General features: G+C 38.5%; 1 protein-coding gene across 1 annotated transcript in view; it reads right to left on the bottom strand.

Moving 5' to 3' along the window:
* The window catches only part of LOC104621397 (transient receptor potential cation channel subfamily M member 3), a gene marked incomplete at both ends in the record, with an annotated part of 84,051 nt that overhangs the window by 35,512 nt on the left and 27,631 nt on the right, over positions 1–20,908 (bottom strand). The window contains one exon of the mRNA XM_010287872.1: positions 14,902–15,025. Coding sequence (XP_010286174.1) covers positions 14,902–15,025 — 124 coding nt within the window. The remainder of the gene's footprint in view (positions 1–14,901; positions 15,026–20,908) is intronic.

Below are 20,908 nucleotides of genomic sequence, written 5' to 3' on the forward strand. Positions count from 1 at the left end.
TCATACCAGAATTATTATCATTTTGGGGGTCATGCCTGAGATTGAACTAGAATTTTAGACAGAACCAAGGCAAATTATCATGATACTCCATTTCAGAATGCCGCAAGTTTAGTACCTCAGACTCAGCTGATACTGTGGACTTTTGCTTGTTCTGAACGCACAAAATCTTTTAGGATGGTTAACAGATATGTTCAGCCTCTCCTTATGGGTTAGGTTAACTGTAACTATCTACAGGGGCTTTCTCTCTGTGATGAATGCACTCCTCCTGTTTGAGCTAACTGAACTTTGGTCCAGGCAGATGCTCAGCAAGCAGGACTAACCAAAGTTAATCCCATTGTGTGAGGCTACCAGTGAGAACTCAGCACCAACCCCCCAAAAAAACAATCTGGCTGGAGAATGCGCTGATAAGTGTCCAAAGCTGCATGAACACAGCAGAAAATCTGAGTACAAATCAACCACTTTATAAATATCTGCAGCCCTCAGGGCTCATTGAGCTCTCCCTCCGTAGCAGCTGGCTGTGTGTGGTGATCTGCCCTTGAGTAGGGACACCCCTCAAGGCTGAGAGACCCCTAACCTGACACCAGACATCAATGGGTTGGTAAGAGACATTTTTTGCATGCATGTAAGATGCACTTAAGATATGTATAGTAAGCTTACATGATAATCTTTATACCTCATACTAACTTCAAGTATAGTAAATAGTATTGACTGCCAATCCATCTGTACTTATTAAATATTTTACATACCAAAATTTACTGATTAGAAGTCAATGAACTAACTACTAGATCAGATCTGAGTGATTTCTGACTCTTTTCTTGCAACACTCTCCTGTCACAGGTCCTGAAGATGATCTTGGACAACATGCAGCACCTTACTATTCTTACTTATGCAGGTTTTTTTAATAAACTTTTCACATCCTTTGAACTACCAGTCAGTTGAAACAGCTTTTTATCAATCTGGACTCCGTAGGCAGATCTTCAGCCTCTCATGGTTTCCCACGGTTTTGGGAAGATCCATTGTTTCTTCTTTCCATTATTGCTCTAAAGCTTGACCAATGTTTTTGTTCATTCACAAAGTGGAGGATTTAAAATAGGACTGCACTGTAATTAGGTGAGGAGCTAACTTTGTCACACTGTTGACAAAATCTTTATCTCTGTTGATGAAATCTTAGTCCTTATCTGCAGCATTCTTCAGGTATAACTCGTTCGCCTTGTATCTTTGCGAGATATGTTGGTTGCTTTCACTATTGGGTGTCAGAGTATAGTGACACTTGCTTTTAAATGGCTAAAGGAAAATATTTCGGCACTCATGGCCCTGCGGAATGAATTTTGGAAGATGAGGCTTAAAGCTGTAACATGCTGGCTGCTGAATCATCATCATTTCTACTTTACCTGGCAAAGCGAGATCATTATCAAACCACGTAGCTGCAGCTTTTGTTCTTCTTCAGTAACTATTTATAATCCAGGATAAACAAGGCAGTGGGACTGGAGGAATATAATTTCTATGTTTTGAGTCTTAGACTAGCAGCCTGTGAGGAATCCTGAGCATCCTGAGCAGCTGTATTGCTTATTCAATGCAGCTTTATGTTAGGCTGCTGTTGTGCTTGAATGATTCTTTAATGAAGAGGGCTGCACAATCCCCTGCTTTTTCTCACAACTTCTATTAGAAATGCATCCCAAATGCTGCCTCTCTGTTTTTTCTTGTCATATTTAAGAGTGGATAAAAAGAGAAAATAAACAAGCTTTGTAAGACACTGAGAGAGGCAGAAAAAAATACAATTTGTTGTTGGATGTGATCCCAGTGCCTTGTGCTAAAGACCCTCTTGACCTTTCCAGAAAGAAAGTATGAATTTTCCTTCTGCATTTTATGAGTACAGTTATGAGGAGACAACAATTATTCCCAAAAAGTGGATTTACTTCTTTACTTACACGGTCTTTGTAGTTTTCCCAGCGTCCTTTAATTTTTGTAGTCAGATGCATGAGGGAATAGGGGCATATCCTAAAGTATTTGTGCAGACCTTACACTTAGAAATGTTCAATATCTCTAGGTCCCAAGAAACATATCTGTCTTGCTGGAGACCTGTTCTCGTGATTTCTCTTCCACCAATTCACAGGTAAGAATTTTATGTTGGCAATATACTCATCTAGTTTCAAGAGTCATTAATGTATCTGGCATCTTACTAGTCGCCATTTACAGCTACTCTGGTGGGTAAATCTCTGCAGAGAACTGTGAAACAATAGGATATTGACTGCAGTCCTCTTAGAATGGGCTACAGATGCTACTGCACTACTGTATATAAAACTGCTGTGCTAATGGAAAATATCTGGGTCAGCAAACTGTATTCCCAGCTACCTCTTGTTGGATGAATGTTTGCCACTGAGACACAAAAGTAACAGTAAATTGAAGACTTAGAAACCCACTTAATGACTTATTACTAAGAAAAAAAGAAAGCCTTCATTCTTTAAATGAAAAGAAGAGACAGTGCCTAAGAGCCATTCACCTTTAAAAAGGCCTACTGTAGTTGTGTTTAAGCCTGCTGTGGATTCCTAGTCCCTGTACAACTTTAGTGAAAAAAACCCTAGTAAGGTGTGTATATGAAATCCAGGACATTTAATTATGTATTTATAAAAAAAACAAACAAGAAGTTTGGGTTAAAAAGTAATACATGCTTAAGACTTGCTTACCCTGCCAAAAGAAAACATGCAGTAAGAGTTGCAGTATTAGTCAGACTAACCACCACTAACCATTCTTTTGCATTGCTGTGAAAAAGGGAAGATTAGTTTAAACAGAGAAATTTTCTTTATGATGGTTTGATTCAAACAGTATCTATAATCTATTTCTGTTTTTCTGAACATAAATGTATTAGAGAAAAAACCTGTCATTTACCCTACTCAGCTATTTCTTTTGAGCCCCAAACCAATTTACATTCAAAGAAGAAAAAAAAAAAAAAAAGTACTTTTTTTAACTCCCAGGGATTTGGGCCACATTGTTACTTCCACACTATTTGTGGGCTTGAAATTACTTTTTCGGGTAATTGCCTGAGGGATCTCAGTGAACAACTGTGAATTCCAATGGCAAGCTTTTTTTTAATATATTTTTCTTCTTTTCTTTACAAATATAATAGAAACTGATGTTAATATCCCTTACAAATACAAAACTGTATTGCACCACACTGAAGAAAGAGTTAAAACTTCAGATGAAAACACACCTGAAACAGACAAGCAAAAATGCCTCTCAGTCACCAATAAAGATTGTACCAACAAGCTGCAGAAAGTGTTAACAGGCATCCAGATTCTTGCAAAATGTAACTCTAATGTCTGGATTTCTTTTGACATGCCCATAGTGATCTACTTGCAAAATGCAGTAGGTAGCAGCTACTTCCAGTTCTGGGGGTAGCTGGGCAAGTACCACCTGCTCTGCTGGCCTCCTTTCAGGAGGAGGTGGTTGGGACCCACCAGCCAAACCCTGTGTCACAAGACTACCTCTCATTTGCCTCCACAAAACCTGCCTGAGTGAAATGCATGAGGTTTGCCCTTAAAAGCAGGAAAAGACAGGCCCCTGCCAAAAAAAAAAAAAAAAAAAAAAGGAAAAGTCTTCCATCTGCTTCATTGCAGATTTTACTAAAGTATCTTAATGTGAACAGGATTAACTTCCAGGAAAAAAAAGTCTAGCTGTGTCCTAATTCTTCCTAGGAGAGTGTGCTAGCACATCACTGAGCCAAAACAGACCTTCTCTGCAAGCACAATGATTGCAGCACGCTGTGATACTTGCCAGCAATAAGTACAGTCCAGCAGCATAGAAACCTAATTTTCAGGCAGGGCAGGTAGAAAGCAAGGGAAAAAACAAAGAGATGGAGGGGGAAAAAAAGCAAGGTTGGGAGGAGAAAGGTGGGGAGAGATTGTGTGACCTTAGACTCTACCAAAAGCACTCATTTTAAAACAGCTCTGCTTTCTGTTTAGCACTGGCTCCACTCTTGTTTGACAGATTACTTTTTCTTTCCTTTCCCCTTTCCCTTTCCTCTACATAGTTGCTGGCTCAGCAGGCTCAGTTTAACCGAATGTAATGCGTTCTGTTGTTTTTCCTGCCATCACACCGACACTGCTTTGCACTTCTCTAGGCAAAGTCAGGTAATACTGTCTCACCTGAGAGCAGTGAATACCAGACAGGCTTTCAGAAGTTATTCTCACACCGGGAAACACAGATATTACACTGCCACTTAGGCTTTTGCAAGTTCTGTATGCACGTAAATGCAGGGTTATCTTAGAAATACAAATCACAGCTGTCCATGGGCAGATGTGTACATGTGGTCTCCTTAATGGCAGCTGCCAAATCAAAGGACCAGCTAAGAAGAGGGTATGTCAAATAGATGCTGAGGAGAGAAGATGTGGTCAAACAATCAGCAGGGAGGATGCAGTGCACACCTGCACAGACAGGTTTTTTATGCTCTGTCATGAAGGAGACGAGAGATGAAGGAAAATCATTCTCTACACCTCATTCACCTGCTGACTAGAGAATGGATATCTGAAGACAAAGGAAAAAAACAGGGTGGCAGTGATGAGAGCAGAGAAAGCAGCCAAGAATGCTCTCTTTACATACTGTATTGATAGCACCTTAAGAATGCTGCAAATTATTCATGCTTTTAGAGCTGGAGTTGTTTCTCACCACCATTTCACTATGACATCAGGAGAAAACATAAAGTGATTTAAAATTCATTCAAAGTGATTTTTTTTTCCTGCTATTTCCAGAAAATTTTTGAATGTCTTTAAATCTCACCTCTGACAAGCACACCAGTTGTTTGTATGCATCTTGGTTACATAAGTCAGGAAAAAACAACTCCCTTTTCTACAGAAAAGCAGATGAAATTGCGACTACAACCTTAGACTCTCCTGTTTGAGAGCACCGGTTGGTTCAGCAAAACACGAAATCCCTTCCAGAGTACATGTTGACATTCATAATTTAGCTTGGCCTACCTGAATATTTCAGAGGAAAATTACCCTGAAAAGAAAAATGAGAGTTTGATAAAACAAAACATTAAAGAAGGTCAGTTATGCAAAGCCTCAAAATGGTACACATAAGAGGGGAAAGCATTTCCTTTTTTCTTGCAATGAATAATTGTGTTTATCTCAGGGGAAAAGCTGCTTGATGTGGAGGCATAACAAAGATCAAAGCGAGCAGGTGAGTCAATAGATAATACTGCAGAAGAAAGGGGATGGCCAAATAAGAGGAAATTTAGGGATAGAAAGATTAGAGAAAATTATGTTTAGCAAAAACCTAAATTAAGTGGTCTGCTATTCTGAGGGCTAAGAAAGAGAATTCCAGAGGAAATAAGAGGGAGCAGATATGAGGGGAGAGGTTTGAATGTTGGTTGTAAAGTTTTTAAATTTTACATCTCTTTCTGCATTGTGGCAGCACTGCAACACTTCACAATTTTATTTGATCCAGTAATTTGCCATAAACTCATTGTCTGGTAAGAAGCAGGGAACAAACAAAAAAAAATCAGTGTTTATAAGAAAGACAGCAATTCTGCAATTGAGGAGCCATCTAGGTGCACAGAAAACAATTTGACAGAAACTACTATAAATGTTTGGCTTTCCCTGTAATTATAGTTTTTGTTCCAGTCTGAGACAGCTGTGTCAACCCCTGAATGACTGAAGAGAAAAGACTATGGAAATGTCACAGCTCTGTCCCATGTAAAAAAAAAATACATTTTACAATGTGCTATATTTTTTTAAGACTTGGAGCACTGTCAACATTTTGGAATGGAATATGCATATTTTCCAGTGAAATAAATGACCAAAAATAAGTTTTGGCAGTAAAAATATTGAAAACAATCCTCTTCCCTTATACAAGAGGTTTCATGCTGTTACATTAGGCCATTTATTACTCTATTCAGGCAGTGAAATACCAGTCCCTGATTTTAAAGTTGAAGAAACATGAGTAAATATAAATTGTAAGTCACAAAGCATATAAGAAGGGGAATAGAATTCAGACATTGTTCTTTAAATTATTGGGCTGTGCATGTTAACAAACTGTGATGATAAACACAGATGTGTTTCCATGTAGACTTACAGCACTGGAACTGGTTAAGAACAGCCAGAAAGAGAGAAACGGTTTTGGGTGATGGGATAGGCGTTTTCATTCAAATACTGGTGTAATGTGAGCTCTTTCATCACCCTGATTCAGGAAAGAAATGTGGAATCAATGTGATGTAGTTCACTTCCTCCATCTCGTCTATTGTAGAGAGGGTTCTTGGAGGTATTGAGAAGACACTATTTTTATACATTTTCTGCTGAAAACATAAAATGCCTTATATAGAGAGAGAAAGGGACATGAGTAGTACAGTGAATAAAATAATGAAGTTTTATCATCTGGAAGGCTCTGACATCTGAATCCCAAGTAACAGGAGTTAAGGCCAACTGAAACCTAGTAAACAGGAGTCTATTAACCCTACTGGTCCCAAAGCTGCTATTATCTGCAAACACTGATCTACTGATGATATAAGATTCGTGCATGGATTCCAGCACATACTGAGGAGAAGCCTCAATAAAATGCTTTTAAAGGAGATGTTAACTGCCATGTAACCCTATCAAATGGGTATTTCTCCCAGAAAGCACTCTTCTTCTGACAGATAAGCAGGCAGCCATGCCATGGACTGGAGGGGTTACAGTCAACTTCTATCCATGTGTGTGCCTCACCTTCTGAGTAAGGTCCTTGTGCGTACTATTTGAGCTTTTGCTTTACATTTAGAGTCTCAGTTATCTCTGGTCTTTACATGGATGGGCGGCCCTGCACAATTCCTATTAGCTCATTCTAGGAAACTAAGAACTGGCAGCAAATCACAGTCTTAGACAGTTTCTTGAATAAATAGGCTCCTTTTGGCACCTAACCTCGGATCTGCAATGTCTTTGTCCTCCTGATAAACTAACAGTCTCAGGTAGGACAATTTCTGTAAAAAACAATCAAACAAGCTAATGTCATTCTGGGCTTTTAGTGAGATAATTTAACCTGTAACCCATCTCTTGCTCACAGATACTAAACAATGAAAAACTGAATGTTTTTTCAAGGCAAAGTTTACTAAAAAAGCCACGAATTATGTAAAAAGCTCATCACTGAGATGAAGAGCCCAAATATTCTGTTACATTCAGAGAACAAGAATTCAGTTTGGTCATTCCCACTGCTGTGTATACTGAAAAATTATGTCTTGCAAGTCATTGCCCTAAACAATGTTGTCTGCAGGACTTACATGCATCTTACATACATCTTCTAATCTGAACTGAAAATGCTGACCTTAAAAGGAAGTATGATGAGTTGGTTGGGTGGCAATGGTATTAAAGTTGGGGACTCTCGCTCCATCTTAATTTCTAGTTTTGCTTTGCAACATATTTTGAAGTAGTCTGACAGTACATGGATGCCCAGGTTGCTTTGCTATAGATGATGCAGGCATATGCCTATTCTGTACGCAGGTTGACAGCAACATCATGGTAACACACAGAAACCAAGCAGCAAAAATAGCCACAAACCGTTAGTTTCCTAGCTGGTTCACTGGTGAGACTAAGTAGGTAATACTCGAAAAAGGCAGCTCACTTAGTGTAAGATATTCCTGTAGGACAGTAAATTTGCAGTTACTGCTGTATCTACACAGAACCTGCAACTCATACAGTGAGCTCCTCGTCTATGACTAAGATATTATAGCAGTAATGAACAGGTCTCTGTGCCCCATCTGAAGCCACAGAAAGAGTAATTATATTTTCTAAGAAAGGCAAAAGAACTTATTACTCCCCAGACACAACAGAGCCAGGTTTCTGAACAGTATTGTGGAGTTTATAAACTGCATTGCACCCTTACGATTCCCTGACTGCAAAAATTGGTCTATATTATCTAATATGGAAGTTGCTGTGTCACCCAGTACTGTTTTGACTTCACTTTCATTACTGGGACAATTGACAGCACTGTATAAATGGTTCAGTGTGCACCTCCCAGAATTACTTGTTAATAGTGTAAATGGGTAATGGATATTTTCTCAAGCTCATATTCTTAAAGGGAGAAGAAACCTTCTAAATTTCATTTCTTTAGCTGCAATTTTAATCACAGAATATGTAGGAAGAGAAGAGGTTTGTCGTAAGTTGCGTTAACATCTACTAGGTGACTCCATCTGCGATAATTGTGCAAGCAGTATGCACCAAATAAAACAGAAAATGTCTACTTACTGAATGTAAGCAACAACAGTAATATTGATCTTTGCAGACTTGTGCTGAAGACGGCACAGCAGAGGTTCAGGATGGACCAAATAATTGCCTAAATTGCATACTTTTCCTTCAACAGTAGGTCTGACATTCTTGTGCTTTCTGTTAGCAGAAGCCCTACCCCATCTGACAGCAGCTGAAAAGCATCTGGTAGGATCAAAAGCTTTTCAAAGCTTCAGTGTAATACAACAGCTGCCTTTGTCTTTTTTCTTTTTTCTTTTTTTTTTAGTTTCTTTTTTTTGATATGTATAGTTGCTTTGCTTGTGGAACTTGTTCTCTAAATTACTGATATAAAACCCCTGGCCCTAGGATTGGATTTCGTTCTCTGTGGAGTCAATGGCAAAGCCCAGCTAACTTCATTTGACTTCTTGGCAGCTGAAAAAACAAAATATGTTTTTATCTCTTTAGCAAAAAGAAATCAAATGAAGTTCACAGAATTTCAAATTCCTCTGTAATCATCATATTAACACATACTTACAGGGCCTACACAGTAGACTATTGATTTGCACTGACTGGCTAAGAGATTTAACCTTCATCAAAATTAGGAGAGTTGCTAGAGTCACTGATGAAGAGGACTGGCACTTCCATTTGGACACAGAGGACTAATTATCATCAATACACCTTACACGGGAAATCTCAGAGAGTGTTTCCATGGGAGAGACAAGGGCTGTTTCAGCAAGCCGCAGGCCAGTAGTTACATGATGCTTTCCTGCTCCAGAGATCTACTGCTACATTACATGCTGTTCACAGCAACTATACTCCTGCAGGAACTACAGCTTATTTTTACTATTTGAGAAGTCACCAAGCCCACTTCTGCCTCCTCTGTAAAAAGGATTCCATCAGCATTAAAAATCTTAACTGAAATAATTTATTTGTTTTTGAAGACAAATTTGTTTAAAAAAATGGATCTGAACGACCTTTTTAACCTTTGGGAAGGGCCAAAGAAATTAAGTGACAATATATTGATAAATTCTTAAAAGTCCATTGGATTTAGCTAATATTTAATTCAGAAAATATGTATGCCTATGCTAATAAACAGTTGCAGATGGTGTTTAATTAGCATACAAATTCATTGAGCCTGCACATCCAGCTGAAAAGCACACGGCTTGTTGCAGCCAGTGTATGATCTTCCCAGTACAAACTCTTACAGAAACAAGGACAGGTTTTCTCCAGCCTTTTCAGTCAGAGAAAACTGAAACCACCGAAGTGAACAGGTCTTATTTGTAGTCCAAATAGAAAAGAAACTGCTAAATCACTCAACAGCTTCCCAGTACTTTGGGTAAGTAATCAATAAGCTGAGTCAAAGCCTTGCATTAGTAAGACAATATTGGGGTAGGAACGTTAGCCTTGCAACACAGCCTGCTCATGCACTGTGCATTTCTGGACAATTTGGATCTATCTCTGTTTGAAAGAAAAACACAATAAATAGCAAGCACCTTCATGACACTGTTTGTCCTGATCTCAGCTCAATGCACCAAGGCACTTCAGCATGACACCTGCTTTGTTTAATCTGACAGCACCAGAGTTGCAAGTTAGTCATGAAGTCAGTTGGAATAACCTATTGCCATATATATATATATATACTCAGTAACACAAAGTAGAAGTAAGTTTTACACAATGCCCAAGCAGCCATTATGTTCATCACAGTGACCATACACTGAGGCACAGGAATAACAGGGAAAAGGAGAGGCAAGTAAAAAATATCCATTACTTGCTGACATGAGATAGAGATGGGATTTTATTGTTCACCTTTTAGCAGGAGACTAATTGAATTGTGTCTGTTGTGTCTATATGGAAATGAGTTGCGGGAATTCCTGGATGCACAGAAACCTATGCTCACCATCCGTTCAATCTTTGTTCTGAAAACCCTTCTTGTAACGCAGTGGTAGGCAATGACACTATCAGTTTGCTTAACATAGTAACTGAACCTTCAAATGTTCAAATTTAGCAGAAAATGGTCATGGCAGTGATGAGAAAACAAATTTAAACAGCAGCAGGTACTCAGTCTTTACTGATGGTGTTAATGTGCCATTTTTTGATTACTAAGGTACTAAGATTAGAGCTATCCTAATTTACGGCAAATGCCTTTTCTGTTAAATGGATATAAGATTAGGTCTGTTCTCTCTCAAAGAACTATTTTGGAAGCATTAGTTTTATGACAAATGTATCTCACTGCAACAAGTGTGGGTGTTTTCAGGAACATGGACCTTTCTGCTTGCCAAAGTGGCCTTTCCCAGTGCCTGCCCAATGAAGCTCCACAGATGGACGGACCTACACAGCTTGTTGGAAAGCACATTCTGGCTTCTGAGAAATTCACATTGTGATTTGTGAACAAAGCACTCCAGCAACATGTCAGTCTAAACTGCAAAATGATTAAGTACTCCTAAAAGAATGGAGCAGCCTCTATTTGTCAGAAAACTCAAACACCAGAGTTACTGTCTTTCAGGGAAAATAATAAGGCTAATTTATTTACTGAGACAGAAATAAATAATCCTTTGCACAGCTGGAAACAGACTCTGAACTATAACCCCACACAATGTGTTTTCAGGGACTATCTGAAATGAACTCTCATGGCTTGTTATCTGGGGGATTCCCTTCCTTGTTGCCACTTCACTCCAGGGGAAGGTCCCTGTCAGGCTATGTCCTCAGGCAGTACCCTCACCTGCTCTTTCTTTGTATTCTGAGGTCAGCAAGGTAACCCAAAGAAAATCAAAGAAAGATCAAAAAACAGTGTTGAAGACTGTCTCATCTACTTTCTTTTATTTTTTTTAATTTATGAAATTCTATCTTACTGTGGAAGATAAGTAATATCCATTACTTATGGAATGCAAATGTCCTAAGCAAAAAATTCTTGTTTCTTTTCTTAAATTCCCCTTCCCCTCAATTTCTTTTTTTTTTTTTTTGCTTTTAGTGGCAGGCAGGTTATCAAATGAGATATTTTAGCTTCTCATGAGCTGCATGCAGGAGATGGGAACACGCAGAAAGAATCTTCATGATGCTTTTTGAAAGAAAGTGTGGACTGGACTCTACAGTACTGCCTCCTGCCCCCTTAGCTTTGGTGAGCCTTCATGCTCCAATTTTAGGAACTTCTTGGCATAAACTTTTTTTAAGAATTCTATGTAAATGCGACGGTAGACAATCTCCCTAAATGATATACAAAACACGCTCCTACCCTTGTAATCCACATTTCTATGTACAGACCTGTATAGTCTACTTCATTTTAAAAGGATTTTTATACATACCATAGACCTCATTAAGAACCTTGGTCTAAATATGTTTCTGAATAGAAAACCTGATGCTTGCAGTATCAACACAGCTAAGTTTACGATGTAATAAAAACTACTCATTAAATTAAGAAGTGGAATTTGTTCTGTCTTGCAAACCTAACAGACTTAGATCTCTCCTCTGCCATGGCCTCACCTTATCATCCAGCTTGTGTACTCAGATTTGATTCAACAGATGAACCTACACTTTATCAAATAAATGGAACATTGAACATCACAATAATAATGTTCCTTGGGCATACATTTGAAAGACCTTTCTTTAACAGTGAAGTCCAAAATGTCAGAACTTCAAAAATCTGGTGTTTTTGAAGGGGGTGATTTCTGTTATGAGTATGCTTTTCTGCCAGCTACCACACTTACGTCAAATTTATAAAAGAGATGCCAGTCTTTTTACACATTCTAAGTATGTAGAGTAGGAAAAATTATTTCTTTTTGTTAATTAAAGCTTTTTGTTCCTTTCCAGACATTAACTTGCACTTATTTTCTCTCTCCACCTCTGTGATTCATCTGTATTTATGTATTTTACTATAAGAACACCTTCCTGCCTGTACCCTGCTTGCCTGCTTGCACTTAATTGTTTACCAGCACACTGTAATATGACAAGCTGCTTCTTCACTGTCTACTTTGTTCCCTGTGAATTTAGCAGCCACAGTCAGACAGTGAGGCACACTGACCATGAACCTGGGGAAAACAGTCATGATCCATTTGGCTGCTGCTGAGCTCTCTGATACAATCTTTTTCATTTTCCTTCTATTTGTTTCTTTAGGGAAATAGGAGATCAGACTAATGATGAAGTCAGTTCATCAAGCAGTGTTTGTCTTATGCACAACCGAATCAGAAGGTCAAGCCTGAGGAAGGACAAGAGCTGGAACAGATGTGGAAATATGAAACATCTGGCTTTGTAGAACCAGTGAAGTCACCACTCATTCCTGGGAATACTTCACATCTCCAAGGTCATCCATCTCCTCTGGTAATGTTATCTTCGTCATTATGAGTATCATCTTTCTTTTACATTCATATACAAGGTTATGAGTCTTAAAGGATACCATTAGCCTAGCAACCACACCTCAGACATAAAATCTTTCTAGCATATGACTGTTAAAATTAACACTCTGAGCACAACTGAGGTACCAGAGAGAAACACCGGTTTTAATGTTTTCTCTTTACATATGGTTGTGTTAGTGGTATAAATTCAAATTCAGAGCACATAATTTTGGGCAAATCATCTCCTGGCTAATAGCTCTTCAGAAGACATGTAGTTAAAAAACGGCAGTGGTGACAGAGGTTACATGCCTGCAAAGAATCTTGTGAGAAATACACAACCTTGCTTGAAATAAAAATATTGATGTGAATACTGCAGACAAAAACTTCACAGTTAACTTTGCAGTAGCAGAGTTTGTTCAAAGCCTGACAACCAGTTCTGGATTTAGATGTCTGGAACAATCCAGAATTGTGTTTTTCCAGTCTTGATAATTCAATGTCTGCCTCTACTTTCTATTCTTTTTTTCTTCCTACCTTCCTGCCTTCCAGTCTTTCCTCCTTCCTGCCTTCCTTGCTCCCTCCCATTTGCTTTCCTTCTCTTTCTCCCTCCCTTCCTCATTCCTTTCTTCCATCTTCTATCATTAAGCACGTTTTTTACATTTGTGTGCAGAACAATGGTTCAGAAGTAGGTTCTATATGTACATATCATTATTATTATTACTACTACAGTAGTAGAAATGGCCATAAATGAATTAATGCTGTTCCTCTAAGGAGGTTCTCTCTGCTAATCATTGATAAGAAATGTCACAGAAAATTCAACATTAAGGTAAACTGAGACACATATGTACTACACATGTAAAGCAAGCTCAAGTGCCGTGGAGCTCATCGTACATCGTGACAATCATAAATGGATAGGAAAAGTATTTCTGCAGCACAATCATATTTTTCTGACAGTCTTTAATGCGAAGAAGATTTCAGAGTGAAAAAAAAAGAAAAAGAAATAAAAAGATCTCTATCTTGATGTTCACCTAGGGAAGGGATGACTAGTTTACACCTGATGGGCTGCACTGAGTGCTCGTGAATAGCTAAAGGGTGTTTAAAGCCTGCTATACACTTTGAACTCTGATTGTGGGAGAAAGAAGGCAGCAGGGACTGCTGTATGTCCAGTTCCATCAACTACCTACATTGCAATGATGGAGTGGAACTCCATGCTGCTGTCATGTCTTCCCTGAAAAGTTGTCCTTCGGATGGTCTCCTTTCTGCCATTGTCCCAGGTACATGCCAGGTGATTGTGGCACATATAAATGATTAGTTATGCATGAGGAATAATTTTTGATGGATGCACGAACTGCTGGTTACTGAACAGAATACTGCGCTTTTGGCAAGTTCAGCCATATAAAGAAATATCCTCTATTTTGCAAAGTTCTGTCTAGACAGGCAGTCTTTTCTTTTTAACACTTCCTAGCTGTTTTTCCCCATTCCCCTCCAGTGGTATTAATTACTCCATGCAGTATTTTCCACTGAAATTAAAAGGCACTGCAGAGGCTGAAGTCACAAAAATCTCAAACAGTTTCAGAAAATGAAACTTCTGTAAAATAACTATTATCAATCTTTCCTCTTGAGTGTTACCCTACACAAAGTGTTGCAGACTGTCGTCAGCCGGAATTCCAGGATGCTGCCATATGAACCGAAAACAAAGCGTAGAAGAAAGATTAAGTTACAAAATTGAAGCATGTCTCTTCAGTCATTTTGTAAGAAATAAAAACCTCTGGAATTGAATCCCAAGTTTTTGACAATGTGATTTTGCTTTAAAAATGCTTCTGCAAAAGCAGCCTCATGGAGCCTCCAGAAATTGTTGAAAGATCTTGTGTTCGTCAAGAAAGTATAAGTATGTGTTAAAGGGACAGCCTTGCCACTGCAGAATAGGAGCCTTGGACACAAGCTGTCTTATTTTCCTGTCACACATCTCCATAATAAAATGATAGACCTAGTGATACTTGTGCAACTCTACAGCATCTTTAAAATATGATCCCAGTGACAGATAAACAATTATGCTTCCTTCTGAGGTTTTCTGTAGTTGGATGAGGTAGAATTTTAATCATGATATGCCTAACAAATACTGAAAGGTAATAATATCCATGCTCTACTAATTGGATTTTGTCCTATCAAAGGAAATGTAGAGAAATTTACAAAGGGAACAGATCTGTTGGATTAATCACTTTTAATGAGAAAATATTGATTAAAGCAAATAAAAGTCGGTATGATATAATATCCTTTTAGAGTCTGGATCACAGTGATCCCATTTGTGAAATTCTTCAAACAGGCATCTGAAAGACTTGATCAAAACAATGCATTGAGCTCTCTCTTTGCCTCTAAGGAAAGTGTGAACATACCAGCTCCTTCTTCTTCATGCACTCCATGAGGATAATGAAGAGGTGCTGCGCCTGGGTTCGGGTGTATGTGAAAGTCTTCTGTATGGTAACTAGCAACTGGTCCCTCAAAGACTCGTTGATAAGTCTGAAATCCAAAAAGAAAAAATAAAGTAGAAAAACAGACACGAGGGAACATTGCAACTTCAGCCAAGAGTCAAACAAATAAGTTAGACAACAAATCACTGCAGGTTGTTTTGGACAGGTTTGAAGGACAGGAATTGCTGAAACCATCATAGACAAATTGGAAAACACTGTTCTAGAAAAACACATTGATCAGGTTGGAGTACCTCATCTGCAAAGTTTCTATTTCAGTTCCCACATATTGCATGACAGAAGGTCATTCAATCTATTTTGTTAGGGATTCCCTAGCAAAAACAAGAACCATACTGACAGTCTGGGTTTGAAGGAGACCAAGACTTCCAGGTGAACTGAAGACCCCTTTCTAACATTGAGTTAGCAGAATTCAACTCATGATTCATTTTATGAAACTGGGAGCATTTGTGTTGTCAGTGGTTTTGATTTTAGCTTGACTATCCCAGCAGTTTCAACTCACCTTATTGATGCTGCACAGAACTGGGTAAGAAAACAAACAAATAAATTTCTCTGTTCCCATGTCCACTTGAAGAAACCATTTTGCTTTCATTCATGTGGATCTTCCAGGAGTTTAAAGAGTAACCATTTGTATATTCCTCCTCAGTGTTAATGTTCATACTTGCAAAAAGTGACCAAACATCAGAAATAAATAGTAATATTACATGGAATATTAGCATGTGGACCCTACCCCTTGATATCAAAAACCCTATTCGTCAGGACTGTTCTGGGTGAAACATTGCTGTTCTTAATGTCTTACAAAATACTGGGCTCTAATTTAGAACATGTACCCTTTGATGTATGAAAAATTCTACAGTATAGCAGTTTTCTCACTTAAAAATTGTAACTGAGTGTTTCAAATTGGCTAAGTCAGAACGTTTTACAGGATAAGTCATTGTTGATCATCTTGGGGAAGGAAAATCAGAGAATCTTCATAACACATATTTTATGACAGAAGATAAACAAAGATGCAGCCCTGTAGCGACTGCAACGAATTATCAGAAGCAGCACACTATCTCATTGTTAGCTTATGGCAGCTGCTTTGGGAGAACAATGACCAAACCCTTGTTTATTTCATACTATTGGTAAAAGTTGCCTGTACTTCTCTGCAGCAAGGAAGCCCAAATGAGACTGCAGGATATTCATTACATAATTGAATTTCAAATAAGATTTACCTATCTAGTCTTTATACCTACAGCAAACATGTCATTAGAATAGACAATGAATGGGAATGGGAAAGAAGTGTAGAGGTGCACAGGAGAATACAGAAGGTCTGGCATATGGAGCGCATATGTTCTCTACTGTCTAAAATTGAGTTTGACTGTAAATATCCCTGTTGAGTAGGACTTCCACTTCACAAAGAAGCCTGTAAGGCATATGTCAATGTGTTTGGATTAAAATGAGTTTACATGGGGTTTTAGGCAACGCTGTACATTACTGTTCTTACTATGCCTAGCTCCTCCTGTTGTCTTTATTACAGACTCTTGAATGGAGAGCCTAACTCTGCAATTACTCTTTTCATCAAGGAGCAGTATGGCCCCAGATGTGCTTTGCTTTTTCCTGGGATACTAGAGAGGCGAAAACACTGCATTTACTGCGCTCTCACTATGTAAGCACTCCTTCCCTGCAGTGTGACCTGCTTCCCTCACAAAAAGGCAACATTCAATGAGCTAAAACCTCCAACCCTCTTGGTGGGCAGCAATGACAGCTGACACCAGAGGTCTTTCCATGTGGGAGTTACAAGAAAAGTAACCTTGCCTCTTGTGTAGAAGCAGGGATGTTGCAAGCACATGAAACAAGATGTCAGAGCACAGGTAGAAATGTTGATTCACTCCACGTTAAAGGCTGGAAAGGCTGACACACTGAAAAGCACTAACATACTTTGAGTTGCATATTAGTAGACCATATATGATATAAATTCTGAAGCGCTTTTTTCAAGCTCTTTAAAAAAAAGCAGTTGTAAATTTACTTTCATCGAGAAGGCTGTTCTTAACGAAATAGTGCTATCACTGTATACGTAAGTAGTTCAGAACTATGCAATTTTCCATCCTTCGAACTAGGAAGGAAAAAAGGACTGGGGGTGCTGGCTGACAGCTGGCTGAACATGAGCCAGCAGTGTGCCCAGGTGGCCAAGAAGGCCAACAGCATCCTGGCCTGTATCAGGAATAGTGTGGCCAGCAGGAGTAGGGAAGTGATTGTGCCCCTGTACTCGGCACTGGTGAGGCCGCACCTTGAATACTGTGTTCAGTTCTGGGCCCCTCACTACAAGAAGGATGCTGAGGTGCTGGAGCGTGTCCAGAGAAGGGCAACGAAGCTGGTGAGGGGTCTGGAGCACAAGTCTTATGAGAAGCGGCTGAGGGAACTGGGGTTGTTTAGTCTGGAGAAGAGGAGGCTGAGGGGAGACCTTATCGCTCTCTACAACTACCTGAAAGGGGATTGTAGTGAGGTGGGTGTTGGTCTCTCCTCCCAAGTAACCAGCGATAGGACAAGAAGAAATGGCTGCAAGTTGCACCACGGGAGGTTTAGATTAGATATTAGGACAAATTTATTTACTGGGAGAGTGGTCAAGCATTGGAACAGGCTGCCCAGGGAGGTGGTGGAGTCACCATCCGTGGAAGTGTTCAAGAAACATGTGGACGTGGCACTTCAGGACATGGTTTAGTGGGCATGGTGGTGTTGGGTTGGTGGTTGGACTTGATGATCTTAAAGGTCTTTTCCAACCTTAATGATTCTGTGATTCATGAAATAGTATGAAAAGTATATGAATTATATGCAAAAAATACATGGAATTGGAAGAATTTGAAATTAGAGAACTTCAGAAAACATTTCCAAGGATCCTGGGATGAAAACCATCCTGTTTTCTTATCATAATTTAATTTTCCTTAAAAAAAATGTATAATCCAAACACGAAATTTCATTTCAGAAATTGGTGCTCTCTCAGGCTGACACACAGAGAAAGCCAGAGAAATTTGCCTTCATAAACATTGAGTAAAAGCAGAATTAAGCCCCGAGGCTTTGTAAGCAGCCATCACTTTCCTTTCCTGAATTAAAGCTACCAGAAACTCTATCATATCATAGTTTACATAGCATGTAAAGCAAACTCCATGTGAAAGATATGGAGGTTTTTTTTATAAGAAAGTACCAGAGGTGGTTCCCTAACTACAGTGGTACACATCTGTTGAAGTACCACTGCTCAGAAACTTCCTGTTGTCATCATTTGATTTATGCAGTTTTCTAGCCTTATTAAGTACTTTTTTTTTTAATATCTCATTGTTCTGCAATTCTACAGCGAGCCTGTTCAATGTCTGTGTGAGATGAAAAACTTGAAATGATTGTAATCAAAAAGCAAAACAATAATAGCAAGCTTTCTGATAACGTAATCATAGCTGAATTAAGCTTTGTGTAAACTGTAATCAGTCATATCAAGACTATATCACATTTACTCCTTAGGAGTCTAAAAATGTTAGATGGTATCAGATCAGTGTTCCCAATTGTGTAACCCAGACTGGGCAAATAAAAACTGTGCCACCCTGTTAAAGGCTAAATCTATGATGCATACACCAAATCCAATGCATGTAAGACAAGTAACTTCACAGACTACTGTGAGCAAAATAACTGGGACTTTCAGGTGAGGTGATGATCTATTTACTATGCAAAGACAACTACATTTGTTACACATACAAATTCAGCACACATTTTTAAGAATCATGAATTCCTAATTTTAGATTTGGGGGAAGGGAGATGGCTCCTTGAGTCTTGTGATTAGAGGTCTAACCTAGAACACAGGAGATTCTCGTCCACTAACTTGGGAACAGTATATTCAGCAGGCTCCGTCATGGATTATGAACCTCATATGCATAAAGCTTCACAGGCGTAAAAAACGCCCACTTTACCAGCCTGAAACTCAATGATTATGACTTCCTTCAAAGTCAGTATACTCTCGCCTAAGAAAACTGGACAGTGTCAGATGGAAATAGTATTTTTATCATTTTTCCTGCTAGGCTCAGTTCAGAAAATATTTTATAACATACCAATAAATTCCCGTTTGGGACATTTTGATGGCAAGATTCCCTGAATTCCACTTAATTTGTCATTGAAGCAATACTGCAGGTAACTTGCTCCTGCCTAAACAACATGTCCTACAAGAAGACAATTTAACCTTTTCTTTTCTTTTGTTCCCCACAATGCTGAAACCTGTTCTTTCATTCCCTAAATATGTAAGACAGGCCCATTTTCCTACCAGTCCAGGTATCCAGCATTTGGTTTCTTTTTCCCAGAGGAGCTGGATTTTTGATGGAGTTCAGATATCTACTGTCAAAAATATGGCATCTAAAGTAGAACTAAATACATCTACATTTAGTTTCAGGAAAAAAATCTACTCATAATTGTTACTAAGAGATTTATTTATTTTTTTAAGAAGATGCCAACATTAGTCTTGATGCATCTGATTATCACAACTGACCTGCATGGTCCTACCACAGGAAAAAATGGAGAAAGATGCCTTGGATCCATCAGAAGATGCCACTTAAAAACACTGAAGTGACAAAGTAAATAAAGTGACATACTAAGTCCAAGTTACACTGGAAGATTACACAGCAAAGCAGAACTCCCTTCACTGCTTTGGCCAATGCAGAAGAGACAGATGACAGCATTTTGGCATCCTCCCTCCTCAGAAAGAATTTTTTTTTTAAGTAATGCTTAATATTTGAGGAGATAATAGACATTCCACTCAATAACATTATAGTCTTTCAAACCCATGGCATAGGATTTTGTAGTGGACATTGGAGAGGATTTGAAAGATCTGGCCCATAGCCAGCTCCCTAAATTGTTTAGCCTTTTTTCTCCTGAGATTTTCAGTACTGGAGTCATACAGTGTACTAGAGATTTATAAAGAGTATACCCTAACTTGATTTCAAAATGCAAGTTCATTATAGATTTTAAAAAAATTATTGTTATCAAAAGCTTTGAAATTCTCAAAATGAAACACTCCATTCAATGAACTGCACATAATCTGTTTCTAATTTTTCATTTGTGAATTCTTTTGTTTTAATTATTCCTTTTATTCAGGATAAAGAAAACATATCCATAAAGTACCAGTGTGATGTGAAAACCATTCCCTGCCCTCCTTTATGGGAAGCTTAGGAGATTTTCTGTTTTAATTATGATTTGCACTTTGGACAATCAGACCATATGTAAGAAACATGACCAGAGGCTCTGCTGATAGTTTCTTCCATTGGAATTACAAATAATACAGAGTGTGCGATTCTGTATGACTGACTGAATTTCTCATACTTTTTAAATCCACACATTTTGCATAGCATTGTTATGAGAAGAGACAGAAAATAAATGTAATCATTCCTTTGTTCTATATCAAACAGGAAGGATTTCTGGATAATTTTATGAGGAATCAGCTTTACTTGCAGCTCTTCACTGGGGGTTGTTCTTCCACACCATTCTCCCCGACTATGTTTATAATGGTTGTCCCTTCACCAAAAGAGACATGATTGTATTTCAACCAAGAAATTATCTTCTTCTATCCAGCTTTTGATTTGCAAAGTACTTTGTTACAAAAGAAAAGTAATGATATCGAAATATGCAATCTGAAAACAATCTTGCAAAATAATTCAGATGTGACAGTACTCATGATCCCCCATGATGTGGTAGACACCATGGGGAATACATAAGACCCAGACCCACAGCATACCTACATCATGATCCCTTTTGCTCGAAGTGAAAAATCCCTATATTTTCTGTATTAGAAAAGAAGGGATTTCAGTAATATACTTCAGTTAAGAAACCTAAAAACTATGCCCCAGTGGATGCAGAGACAGATCAATCCAAAGGCAATCTTTAATGATTCTCACATGAGGATGCTCAT

Source organism: Phaethon lepturus, unplaced genomic scaffold, assembly GCF_000687285.1.
Source record: "Phaethon lepturus isolate BGI_N335 unplaced genomic scaffold, ASM68728v1 scaffold14790, whole genome shotgun sequence".
NCBI lineage: Eukaryota > Metazoa > Chordata > Aves > Phaethontiformes > Phaethontidae > Phaethon > Phaethon lepturus.